We start from the raw sequence: 13253 nt of genomic DNA on the forward strand, positions 1-13253 counted from the left end.
GTAGCTGACCAGCCAGTGGAGTCCCAGCTAACTCCCCTACCCCACTTCTGCCCCTCATTCCCCTCAGTACCTAGGAAACTGTCTTCCCAATGGGGTAGCTCCAAGGACAATGACTCCTGCCCCCCCATGAGCCACACCCCTTGTCCTTCTTCCAGTTGTGGGGCTCTCTCTGCCAGACGTTAGCTGGGACCAGGACTCTGGGCTCAGCCTGGGCCACGTGTCTGGGAGCCCACCTGAGCCCACCTGTGTCTTTGCCCCCTCATGCTGCCAGGGAGGAGAACCAGTAGGTGACACCCAGGCAAGACTTTGGCCCTGCAGTCCTGTGGCCAGGGGTGGAGTTGGGGCCATGTGTGCGGTTTGATTTCCCTCTGAGAAGGGGACTGCACTTGAGCCCCTGTGTGCTGTGTGTGCTGTGGGGTGGGTCACCACAGCCCCCATTAAAGTGTATGATCTTCCATCCGCTGTCTGCTCTCTGGGGGTAGGGTCCTCGGCCCAGCTGAGGCAGGGCCACCTCCCTGAGAACCCTCTCTGTCTGGCCCCCGCAGAATCTGACCCTCTTCAGGCCTGGACTCCACACAGAGGGGAAAAAAGGACACGGAGCCTTCCCTCTGGTTCCCCCATGAGCCCTGGGGGTGGGAAAAACTTGGGCCAGCAATTCCTGGCCCCTGCAATCCTGAGCAGGCTCAGCACCTGATGCTGGACATTCCTTCCTGTCCTGAGCTGGCTTCTGCCGCTAAGAGCATCCCCACCCACCTTCTGTCTCATCCTCACCCCTGCGGTGGCCCCCAGCCTAGCACCTGGCTTCTGTGCCCACCTCTCCCCACTGACCTGGCGTGGGCATTGCCCCCAAATAAAAGAACTCTTTCCAGCACTGTGCTTCATGTCCTGTGTCCTGGGCTGCGTGTGGATTGGGTGGGGTGGGAGTATGGCCACTGTCCTCTCCTTAACAAGAATTCCACCTAGAACAGTTGCTGTCACCTCTTAAAATATTTTATCTGTTGTCTATTACACATGTTCTCCCCCCAGCCCTTTACAGATGAGGATACAGACACTCAGAAAGGTATGTATACTTGCTTAGGATCACACAGCTGCATGGGGCAGGGCTGGGATTTGAATCTGTTTTTTTCTGACTCCAAGGTGAGTGGAATATCAGAACTCCCCTCCAGAGGCATCTCTAGGCTCTCTCAGTCCCTTAAAGTTATGTTTTGACCCCCTAGTGTGGAGGTAGAGACCCCCCTGCCCATCCCTGGGCTCAGATGTCTTCTTTCCTGACTAACAACCTCTCCCATTGATTGGGCACTTGCTGGGAGCCAGCCTGTGGCTAGAGTGTCACAGCTTTCTCCTAGGACGTTGGAAGGCAATAGAGACTAATGGTTCGGAGTTCAGCCTGTTGAGGCCGCTGCTGTGTGTGAACTCAAGCAAATTATTTAACAGCTCTGGGCCTCAGCTTCCTTATCTGTAAAGTGGGAATAACAATAGTATCCATCTAGTGGGATGTGGAGAAGGTTCAGAGTGGGTGCATGTGCCCTATCTGCTTCATTCCATGACACCCTGTCCACCCTTCCAGCTGTGCAGCCTCTGGTCAAGCCTTCTGCACCTCCTTCCCCCACCCCAGCCTCCCCACGGGGTCTTCAGCTGAAGCTGGAGGGGCTCTGAAGGACCCTGGAGTTCACAGGTAGCTCTGCTACTCCCTGGCCCCACAGAGGGTTCACCTGCCCTCACATCACACGCTTATCTACAATGCCAAACACAGCCAATCCGACTCCCCACTCCTCCCCCTCCTCCCACACTGAATCCACCAAAGCCTCCTCAACCTCTCAGATGTCGGCCTCCCCTTGGAGTTCTCCTCCAGCTACTTGGATCTACTTCTGTTACCCAGCCTGCCTTGCTCTGTCTCTTCTCCAAGGCTTTGCCCATGCAGTTCCTCCTGTCTGGATCACCCTCCCCTGGCTTCTTCCCCCAGCAAAATTCCTTTTCCTTACCCCCTTCTTTATTAGATGTGTTATTTTCAAAAGTAGTAACTTCCTATAAGAAAATGTTTATATAAAGACTGATACAGAAGTTCACATAAAGAATGAGAATTGAACAGCCTGGTACTGGTACAACAACAGATACATAGACCAATGGAACAGAATTGAGAATCCAGACATATATTCATCCACCTATGAGCAGCTGATATTGGACAAAGGCCCAAAGTCCGTTAATTGGGGAAAAGACGGTCTCTCTAACAAATGGTGCTGGCATAACTGGATATCCACCTGCAAAAAACTGAAACAAGACCCATACCGCACACCATGCACAAAAACTAACTCAAAAAGGATCAAAGACAAATACAAAATAAAAAACGATAAAGATCATGGAAGAAAAAATAGGGACAACGCTCGGAGCCCTAATACGTGGCATAAACACAATACGAACCATAAGTGAAAACGCACAAGCACCGGAAGAGAGACCAGGTAACCGGGAGCTCCTAAAAATCAAACACTTATGCTCATCCAAAGACTTCACCAAAAGAGTCAAAAGACAACCTACAGACTGGGAAAAAATTTTTGGCTACAACAAATCCGATCAGCATCTGATCTCTAAAATCTGCAAGATACTGCAAAACCTCAACAACAAAAAGACAAATAACCCAATTAAAAAATGGGCAAAGGATATGAACTGACACTTGGCCAAAGAAGATATTCAGGCGGCCAACAGACACATGAAGAAATGCTCATGATCATTAGCCGTTAGAGAAATGCAGATCAAAACTACCATGAGATATCATCTCACCCAACAAGGCTAGCATTAATCCAAAAAACACAAAACGCTAAATGCTGGAGAGGTTGTGGAGAGATGGGGACACTTACACACTGTTGGTGGCAATGTAAAATGATACAACCACTTTGGAAATTGATTTGACGCTTCCTTAAAAAGCTAGAAATAGAAGTACCATACCATCCAGCTATCCTGCTCCTTGGAATATATCCTAGAGAAATAAGAGCCATCACACGAATAGATATATGGACACCCATGTTCATTGCAGCACTGTTCACAACAGCAAAAAAATGGAAACAAACTAGGTGCCCATCAATGGACGAATGGTTAAACAAATTATGGTATATCCACACAATGGACTACTACGCAATGGTAAAGCACAACGATGAAGTCATGAAACATAACATGGAGGAAGCTGGAGATCATTATGCTGAGTGAATTTAGTCAGTCACAGAAGGACAAATATTGTATAAGACCACTATTATAAGAACTCAAGAAAAGGTTTAAACACATAAGAAAACATTTTTTGATGGTTATGAGGGTGGGGAGAGAGGGTGAGGGTTATTTACTAACTAGATTGTAGATAAGAATTATCTTAGGTGAAGGGAAGGACAGCACACACTACCGGGGAAGTCAGCACAACTGGACTAAACCAAAGCTAAGAAGTTTCCTGCATACAATCAAACACTTTGAGGGACAGAGTACCAGGGATAGGGGTCTGGGGACCATGCTTTCAGGGGACATCGAGGGCAATTTGCATAACAAAGCTCATTAAGAAAATGTTCTGCATCCTACTTTGGTGAGTAGCGTCTGGGCTCTTAAAAGCTTGCAAGCGGCCATCTGAGATGCATCAATTGGTCCCAACCACCTGGAGTAAAGGAGAATGAACACCAAAGACACAAGGAAAGTATTAGCCTGAGACCAGAAGAACTAGATAGTGCCCGGCTACCACCAATGACCACCCTGACAGGGAACACAACAGAGAGAATTTTTCTTCCCTGGTCCCACTCACCAGAAATAACTATGGTTAACAGTATGTGTGGGAAACCCTGGGTGGTGCAAATGGTTAACACACTAGGCTGCTAACCTAAAGGTTGAAGATTCAAATACACCCAGAGGTGCCTCCGAAGAAAGGCCTGGCTATCTACTTCCAGGAAATCAGCGATTGAAAACTCTATGGAGCATAGTTCTATTCTGACACACATGGGGTTGCCATGAGTTGGAATCGACAGTAATTGGTTTAACAGTATGTGTCAGACCTTTTTCTGTGAATTTACAACATATATACTGTACACGGAACCCGGTGGTGCAGTGGTTAAGAGCTTGGCTGCTAACCAAAAGGTTGGCAGTTTGAATCCACCAGTCGCTCCTTGGAAACCCTATGAGGCAGTTCTACTCTGTCCTATAGGGTCACACTATGAGTCGGAATTGACTTGACGGCAGTGGGTTTGGGTTTTCTTTTGTACTGTACACACATTTAAAGAGCCCTGGTGGCACAAACGGTTAAGTGCTCAGCTGCTAACCGAAAGGTAGGTAGTTCAAACCTGCTCACTGGCTCCACAGGAGGAAGACCTGGCGATCTACTTCTGTAAAGGTAACAGCCAAAAACAACCCTATGAGGCAGTCCTATTCTGTCACATGAGGTCATTGTAAGTCAAAGTCAACTCGACGGCACACAGCAATAACATACGCACATTTAGCTCTTTTGAAATACAAAATGGGATCATGTTCTACACATTGTTCTACAACTTCACCCCTTCATCAGTGATCAGATTTGCCTTATGATTGCCCAGAGGTCATAATTTATTTGCCTGGATCCTAGTGGTCACACTGATGGTTATGAACTGCCATGATGAACAGGCTGGTCTGCTCTGGGCTGCAGATGAACAGGCCGGTCTGCTCTGGGCACACCTGTGGGAGCAGCTCAGGAGGACAGATTCCTAGAACTGGAATTGCAGGTCTCAGGGCATCCATCTCGTACATTCACCCAGCCAGGCAAACTCCACTCCACCTCCTCTGACACCCCCTGCACCTCAGCCCCTTCTCCTTCCCCCAGCACTGGGTCTGGCACAGAGGAGGCCCTTACGGAGGGTTTGCTGAATGAATGAGTGAGTGAATGAGCCCTCCCTCCCTTTCCCGGTCGCCTCCCCTGTCACCCTGTCACCACTCTCCCCTCCAGCTCAGGCCTTATCCCTCACATCTGGACCTTGACTTCTTCCTCCTCACTGGCCTCCCAGCCTCCTGGCCTCTCCTGCATGGGCTGCCCACGCAGGTGACCTATATTAACAGCTGTTCTTAGGCCCTATTAGGGGATCCCTGAGGGACTCGAGGTTGGGCATGAAGTCACTTTCCTAAGGGTGCTTCTCCTGTGGTGGGGAGCATGGACCTCGGGTGAAATATCTGTGGCTCTGGGCATGAAAGTTGTCACAGAGAGCACAAGTCACGTCCCGTCTCTAGAACTCAGTGTCCCCCTCTCTGTTCATTCATTTAACAAATATTTATTGAGTGCCTGCTTTGTACCAGGCCTATAGCCCAGATCCAATCATAATGACTTTGAGCAGGCTGTGTAAGGATCGGAGGTGATGACAAACTGCACCCAGCATGCCATCTGGGGTGCACTGGGTGCCCAATAAGTGGTGGCTTGGTCATTATTGATATTGTTGAGAAGGGTCAGGGAAAGTTTCCTAGAGGAGATGGCATTAGGGCTGGGCCTTCGTGAACAGGTGGAGCTCCATGATGAAGAGGAGAGACTTCCAGATGGAAGGCACAGCAAGAACCAAGGTTCAAATGCGGAAAAGCCCCGTGTGAATTCAGAGTCCTGGAGAGAAGGTTGGGGAGCCCTGGAGGCCAGGATCAGGAATTGGACTCCATCCTGGGTAAACAGGGCAGGGACAATGCCCATTCTCTCTGGGACTGAGGAAGGAAATGCCCCCACCCCCTGCTAGCTCCAGCCTGGATGGAGTGGACCTAGGGGAGTGGATGGCGGGAGTCTGGTTTCACTTCCCCTTACCAGTCTGGCCCTCAAATAAGCTGCCATCTTCCCTCTGTGACACCAGAAAAATGGGCCAACTGTGAACACCACTCTCCCTGCTGCTCCTGCTCCTTGGGAGACCCAGCTGCCTGAGGACCCAAGAGTCCCCCAGCTGCCCAGGTAGGGCCTAGGATGCCCTCCTCACCAACCCACCCCTCGTTTCCTCCCTGAGTGTCCTTCCCCCACCCAGGCTCACCAGACCCAAAGAGCAGGGTGGGAATTTGATAGTTTGGGCTCTGCATGTAAATGTATGAAAATAGATGCAAATGATGTAAATGCTTGCCTGCTCTGGAGGTTTGCGTCCTGACCACTAGAATCCATGGGAGATGGAGACAGAACTGCAGAGAGGTTTGGGGGAGGAGGGCCCACTCCCCCTGACCACCCTGTGCCCACCTGGCCCTGCTTCTCACTGCAGAACCCAGGGAAATAGAAGTCAGCAAAATTGTCCTCCTGCCCAGTTGTCCTGGAGCCCCAGAAAGTCCTGGGGAGAAGGGGGCTCCAGGCCCTTCAGGTGAGAGATGCTGGGGAGCCAGCAGGAGCTTTGGGGTGAACTGGGGGGCTAGGGATGCAGCAATTACTATTCGTGCTGAGGGGCCACGGCAAGAGGGCAAGGAACCTACTCCGTGCCAGGCTCCTGGCTGGGCACTCTGCATCCTGAGAGCAACTCTGTGAGGTAGGGGTTATCATCCCCATTTTACCAAGGAGGAAACTGAGGCTCGGAGAGGGTAAGTCGTTGCCCACACTCAGAGCCAGTACAGGGTGAAACTGGGATCTGAACCCTCTGGTTCCAAACCCCTTGCTCCTTTTTGGTCCTGGGCACAGGGCAGGCCTTAGGGCATCTCTGCCTCTTGGATTTCAGGGCAACCTGGACCACCAGGCAAGATGGGCCCCAAGGGTGAGCCTGGTGAGTGTGGGACTGCAGTCTCCCCTCCTTTCTTTGCATCTGTCCCTCAGCTGGAGAGGGGTGGGTGTCTCCACTTGACCACTGCTGGGAGGCAGGAGGCTAGGGGGACAGGATTAGGAGAAGGGCCTGTCACTCTCCCCACTGGTGGTCCTGGACATTCCCTTGGGAATGCTTTGACCCCAGAGCCAACACTCAGTCCTTTCCTGGGGCAAGAGATCCAGTGGACATGCTCTGGTGCCAGGAGGGTGAGGCAGCCTTTGCTGGAGCCGGGAACTTGGAATTAGGTGGTGCTGGGATGTTGGTGGACCCCAGATGTGGCCAGGCCCCTCCCCACAACCCTCCCTAGAACCCCCCTCAGGGGCCTGAGGGGGCCGAGCATGTTCCTGGTCCCACACTGTTTCATTGCCCAGAGCATGGGGTCCAGGGAATAATTTGGGAGCTCCCCTCAGTCCCTTTCCCCTTCCCCAGACCCCAGGAGCTGCCAGGAGCTGCTGAGCCAAGGGAACACTTTGACTGGCTGGTACCATCTGTGCCTACCCGAGAGCAGGGTCCTCCCAGTCTTTTGTGACATGGACTCAGCAGGGGGCGGCTGACTGGTGAGTGTGAGGGGTAGGGATGGAGGAGAAGGAGCTAGCAGGCCAAGGCCAGTGGGCATTTCTCCCCTCAGCCCTAGGGGGAGCCAGAGCCCACTGGAGCCAGGTTTTTCCTTAAAGTCAGTCACTGACAAATGTTCACTGAGCACCCAGGGGACCTGAAGAAGTTTGGGAAGTCTTCACAGAGGAGGTAACATTTGAAAGGGTCTTGAAGGCTGTGTAGAAATTCTCCAGACAGACGAGGCACAGAAGGCACTCCAGGTAGAAGGAAAAACAAAGGAGGCAGGAGGATATTAGAGGGTTTGGGGGGACCGTGTGAGTGAGTTGAGAGCATGGGTAGTCAGCTGAGGTCTGCCGGTGTTGGCCAGAGGTGGGTTGAGGAGCTCTGCAAAGGCCAGTTCACAGAGGGCACTGAATGACTGACTGAGGAGGATGGAGGGCAATGGGGAGCCACAGAGGAGTTTTAAGCTGGAGAGGGACCAGGTCAGACTTGTGTTTTGGAAGGATGACTCCAGCCACACTGTGAGAGATGTGCTGTAGTGGGGGCAAAAGGAGAGGCAAAGACGCTAGTTAGGAGGACTGCAGGGTCCGGGCAGTAGACGGCAGTGGACAGTGGCAACCCTGGAAATGGGTACACTTAAACTGAACAATAATTAGGAGGGAAACTCTACAAGGCCTGGGGACTGCTTGGCTTGGAGGAGGAAGGGAGGTGGGGCATAGGGGTAAGGCCCAAGTGTCCTCTGGGATTAGGAGAAGGATTAGGAAAAGTGACCTCTCTGCTCTAACATCTTGATTCTTAGAGTAAATTAAAGCAGGTTATATGGAATTGAGGTCCCTGGGTGGCACAAAATCAAATACCAACCTAAAGGTTAGTGGTTCAAACCCACCCAGTGGTGCTGCAGTAGAAAGGCCTGGCAATTTACTTCCATAAGGATTACAGCCAAGAAAACCTTATGGAGCAGTTCTACTCTGTAACACATGGGTTCACCATGAGTTAGAATTGACTCGATGGCAATGGGGTTTTTTTTGTTTTTGTTTTTATGCTGACTCTGACTCCCAGTAGGACTGACCGTCTTCCAAGGGTCAGGACAGTATCTCTATCCCTTGTCTCCCCTAGGGCCTGATTTGGCATGGAGTTGAGTGTCATGAAAGTTCATAAGGGGATGTAGAGTTCATCAATATATTCACAGGCAGAGCTCATATGAAGGAATCATGTTTTAACAAGTCCCCAATCCAAATAGAGGGGAAATGCCACCCAGCGCTCACAGCTCAGCCACCCACAGCTGCCACTACCCCTGCTTCTCCCCATCCCAAACCAGCCTGGAGTAATAGTCAATGTCCTGCACTCCTGCCTCCCTAGGTGTTCCAGAGGCGGCAGGACAGCTCTCTGGATTTCTTTCGCTCTTGGGCCTCCTACAAAGGAGGTTTTGGGAGCCAGGAGTCTGAATTCTGGCTGGAGAATGAGAATTTGTATCAGCTTACTCTCAAGGGTAAGTTCCCAGAAGGGTCCAAGGGGCCTCAGGGGTATTCCTCTGTCATCCTGAACCCCCACCCTGGGAACTGAGAATTACTCTTTCTCCTCTCGACCCAGGTACCTGGGAGCTGCGGGTGGAGCTGGAGGACTTTAGCAACCGTACCTTTGCTCACTACATTACCTTCCGCCTTCCTGGGGAGGCAGATCACTACCAGCTAGTGCTGGGCCAGTTCTCAGAGGGCACAGCAGGTAAGTAGACCTGAGGAGAGGCCCTGGAGGAGGTGCAGAAGGGGAAGGGGGCTGGCTCCTCCCCCAGCGCTGCCACTGCTTCCTTGATGACCCAGCCAGGCCGTTCCCCTCTTTGGGCCCGTTTCCTCCTCTGAGGAATGGCGGTCATGAGGCAGGATGGTGCAGAAATGGAGAATCTGGGCTCTGGTGGCAAAAGAGGCCTGATTTGGAACCCAGCTCTGCCACTTGACCAACTATGTGACCTTGGGCAAGTCCCTTCCCCGTCAGAGTCTCCGTTTCCTCCCCTCTAAAAGGGCAGGGAGGCAGGGAGGGAGGCCGTGGATGCCATCTGAGGCTCTGTTGAGTGTTCACGTTCTCTGCTTCAGAAGAGAAACCAGGGAAGACTTTTTCAGAGAAACAGTGACTGTTGAGGAGAGATTTGAAAGAGGGAAGTGGTTATGAGGAGGTGCCCCAGGGGAGCCCCATTTCCTGCCCAGGCATCCAAAAGTCTCCTCCCAACTCTCCCTGGCAGCATTGCTCAGGTGGCTGATGAGAGCCGGGAGGGAACAAAGGAGCTAGAGCTGGGAATTCTGGGTGGGGACAACGCAGAGGGAAAAGCTGGTGGTTTTGGAGCCAGACAGTCCTGAGTTTGAGTCTGTGTCCCTGTGACTAGATGGATGACCTTGGGCAAACAACCTGGCCCCTTGGAGCTGCTGCTTTCTCACAGGGCCTGAAAATCTCCAACTCACAGTTGCTCTGAGGCTCCTGTGAAGTAATATCTCCAAGGGTGCCAGGCACGATGCCAGACACCAAGCCACCTCCCATCTTCTCCCTCCCAGGGGCCTCCGTGAGTTTCCACAGTGGGAGGCCCTTCACCACCTATGACGCTGACCACAATACAAACGGGGCAATTGTGCGGTGGCTGTCCACAGAGCCTGGTGGTATGAATCTTGCTATACATCCAATCTCAATGGGTGCTACGAGGCATCTGAGGCCACAGCTCACAAGTATGGCATCAACTGGGACTCAGGCCGTGGCGTGGGCTACCCCTACTGCAGGGTTCGGATGATGCTTCGCTAGGGCACCCTGGCAGCCAACACCCTTATCTGCGCTGTACAGCTTCCGTACCCTTAGCCACTTCTCCCCCTTGCCAACTGCCACTGACCCCTGCCCACATTTAAAATAAAGTCATCGTAACCCTTTCCTGGCTTGCAAGACTCTTCCAGTTACTGGGAAAAATCTAAGAGGGCAGAGCAGGGACATACGTTTCAGCTCCACTCAAGGAAGGCCTTCCAGTCAGGAAGGTGGAAGGGACTGCCTCTTAAGGAAGTAAGGCTTCCATCTCTGGAGGTGTGCAAGTCAAGGCCAGAGGGGCACTCAGTGGAGGTCACGGAGGAGATTCAAGCATCCACTGACAATTCCCCTGGGTCCTCTAGGTCCTGCAATTGGATGGTTTTGTGGCAGGAATTGCACAGCTTTCTCACCCTGTCTGTTGCCTAGGTGCCTCTCCCTTCTAAATTGTCTGCTCTTCATCCCAGCCTCTGTTGTAAGCTTATTTCTTACCCTCTGTTATTTTTTTTTTATTATTGTGCTTTAGATGGTTTACAGAGCAAATTAGTTTCTAATTAAAGAATTAATATACATATAGTTTTGTGACACTAGTTGCCAACCCCATGCCATGTCAACACTCTCCCCGTCTGGACCTTGGGTTCCCCATTGCCAGCTTTCCTGTCCCCTCCTGCCTTCTCGTCCTTACCCCTGGGCTGGTGTGCCCATTTAGTCTCATTTTGTTTTATGGGCCTGTCTAATCTTTGGATGAAGGGTGAACCTCAGGAGTGACTTCAGTACTGAGTTAAAAGGGTGTCCAGGGCCATACTCTCGGGGTTTCTCCAGTCTCTCTCAGACCAGTAAGTCTGGTCTTATTTATGTGAGTTAGAATTTTGTTCTACATTTTTCTCCAGTTCTGTCTGGAATGCTCTGTTGTGATCACTGTCAGAGTAGTCGGTGGTGACCCTCTGCTATTTCTTGCCTGTCCCATTGGGGGCTGGTTTGAACCTAGGGTCAAACCACAGAAGGTACATTTTTCTTCCATGGGGCAATAGGACAGTAAAACAGTAGCCACTGAGCTAGCACTTAGGAACAGTTTGTTCAAAGCCACATTGTAGTAAGTGGCAGAAAAATAAATGGTTAAGAGCAGATATCTGCAGTCACAGGTAGTCCTGAGTTTGAATCTTGCTCTGTCATGTAGCTAAGCATTCTTGGACAAGTTACTCAACTTCTTCCAGTCCCCAGTTCCTGATTTCAGGGTCTACTGATATTTACACTAGGTTGCTGCCTCAGTCACTGGCTAGTTCATACTGGAAGGTTAGGGATTCTTGGGGATTTAAAGCTGGGAAGGGCTGGGATTTCTGGGTTCTCCTTCAGGTGGGTAAAGAAATGTTTGCAGTAGGTGTAGTGTGATATATCACTTTTATATGGCCTTTCTTGCCATGGTCTTGTAACTCCCACCAAATGATTGGGTGGAACTATGCAAATAAGCTGCTTGGATAGCTTGTTAATAATGCAGATGAAGTGTATGGAACCCCTGTGGGGGTGGGACCATGCAAATAAGGTGTATGGAACCCTAACAAGGGAATTGGTCAGTTTTGCCATACTGGTAGGCTTAAAAGAGAGCCAATCCAAGAGCAGGAAAGCTAGGAGTGGAGCACAGGGTCTCTGTGCTGAGAACCTCCTAGACCCAGGAGACAGAGCTGTAACACCAGAGATGGTGAGAGATGGCGAGAAGCAGTGGCTGCAGAACCAGGAGACCAGCACAAGAAGGCACAGTGGGCTTCCCAGCCCACGTAGCAAGGTGGCTACAGTGGGTGTGCCAACCCACGGAGTGAGAGAGCTGAGTGCCTTCTGGCAGAGGCTTACTGGCAGAGTAGGGTGCCTTTGGGCACTTATTGGCAGAGCTAAAGAGATTTGTAACACTTGCCTGAGCAAGGCAGAGGTGAGGCAGAGGTCCAGAGGGAAGCCTGCCTGCAAGCACAGCTGAAGAAAAGGCTGTCCTGATCGAAGAACTGTATCCTGAGTCATTCCTGATCCTGAATTGTAACCTGTTACTTTCCTAATAAACTCCATAATCATGAGTATTGTCTGTGAGTTCTATGTGGCCATTGCAATGAATTATTGAACCCAGCAAAGAAGTAGAGAGTGCCATGGGAGGGCCAGCTGGTGTCAGAATTGGTAAAAGGGTTGGAGAGAGGAGGCATGTCTGATCTCCGCCTCATAGGAATCAGCTGTGGGCTGTTGATCTCGATTCTCCTTCCCCCTTGTGAAGTTAGAAGTCAGACACCCCTGCCATATCATTTTTGCAGTGGGGAAGGCCTTCTCAGGTTCCATTGTCAGGCTCTGGGTAGAGGTCAGAGGTCAGCAGGGCTCCACAGCAGGTTGGCTTCTGGGGAAAGCATCTCCCCTGGCAAGAGGGCAAAGGCCCTGATTCAGATGCCAAGTCCTACACCAGGGTTGAGGGTCTGCTGGCAGCCCAAGGAGCAGGCTTCCCGCATTCCAGTCTCTGTATCTGCACACCAGGGTCCTGGAGGACACCCACTGTTCCCTGTTCTGCACACGCTGGTGTCTCCGTGGAGACACCATTCATTCAACAGATCCCTGCACACCTCTTCCCGAACGCTGGCCTGGGCACACATCCTATGAGCGCCTGCTGTGATCAGTCCACAGTGGCTGGCGTGCACACTAGCACAGGCTGTTCCGGAAGCCGCCAGTCTGAGCGGTTCTGGCGGGAGAAGGGGGAGGGAAGAGGCCGAGTCCCGGGTGGCTAGGGAGCGGCTCTGCCAGAGGGGTGAGGGTGGAGCTTTCCCTGTCGGCCGGCCGGGAAGGGGATGGGCTGGGCCGGGCCTACATGTGAGAGCAGGGGAGAGCGTCGGCGGGCCCTCCCCTATTGAGTCCGAGTGGCAGATGCGGCCCGATCGATTCCCGGGATCCCCCTCGTGACCCTGAGCCACAGATCACCAGATACCGCAGATTCCCGGGACCCACTTCTCGATTCTAGACCCTCAGGACCTTACAAGTCCGAGCCCGTATTCCGCCCTGGACTCCAGACTCTCGGAACGAGAACTTCGACTGGACTGCGGATTCCCAGATCCCTCAGGAAATTCCCTTATCCCGACCGGATTTCCGATCCGAGATCCCTGGATTCGCCGTCCCGGTTCCTGCCTCGCCGTGGGTTCCAGAGCCGGGCGCCCCGCGCCTGAGCGCCCCCGC

At 52.0% G+C, this 13253-nt stretch overlaps 1 protein-coding gene across 1 annotated transcript; it reads left to right on the top strand.

The window, feature by feature from the left end:
- Positions 1 to 5835: 5835 nt before the first annotated feature.
- On the top strand, positions 5836 to 10070 carry FCN3 (ficolin 3; the record flags this gene model as incomplete). The annotated part of the gene is given in 9 exon segments (XM_004377245.1): positions 5836 to 5911; positions 6207 to 6302; positions 6651 to 6699; positions 6909 to 6940; positions 7164 to 7291; positions 8649 to 8778; positions 8880 to 9011; positions 9830 to 9892; positions 9895 to 10070. Coding segments are annotated over 9 exon segments (882 nt in total), but the record flags the coding sequence as incomplete, so codon positions are not given.
- Between the last annotated feature and the right edge of the window lie 3183 nt (positions 10071 to 13253).

The sequence above is a fragment of the Trichechus manatus genome, unplaced genomic scaffold (assembly GCF_000243295.1).
Source record: "Trichechus manatus latirostris isolate Lorelei unplaced genomic scaffold, TriManLat1.0 scaffold00048, whole genome shotgun sequence".
In the NCBI taxonomy this organism is placed as follows: Eukaryota; Metazoa; Chordata; class Mammalia; order Sirenia; family Trichechidae; genus Trichechus; species Trichechus manatus.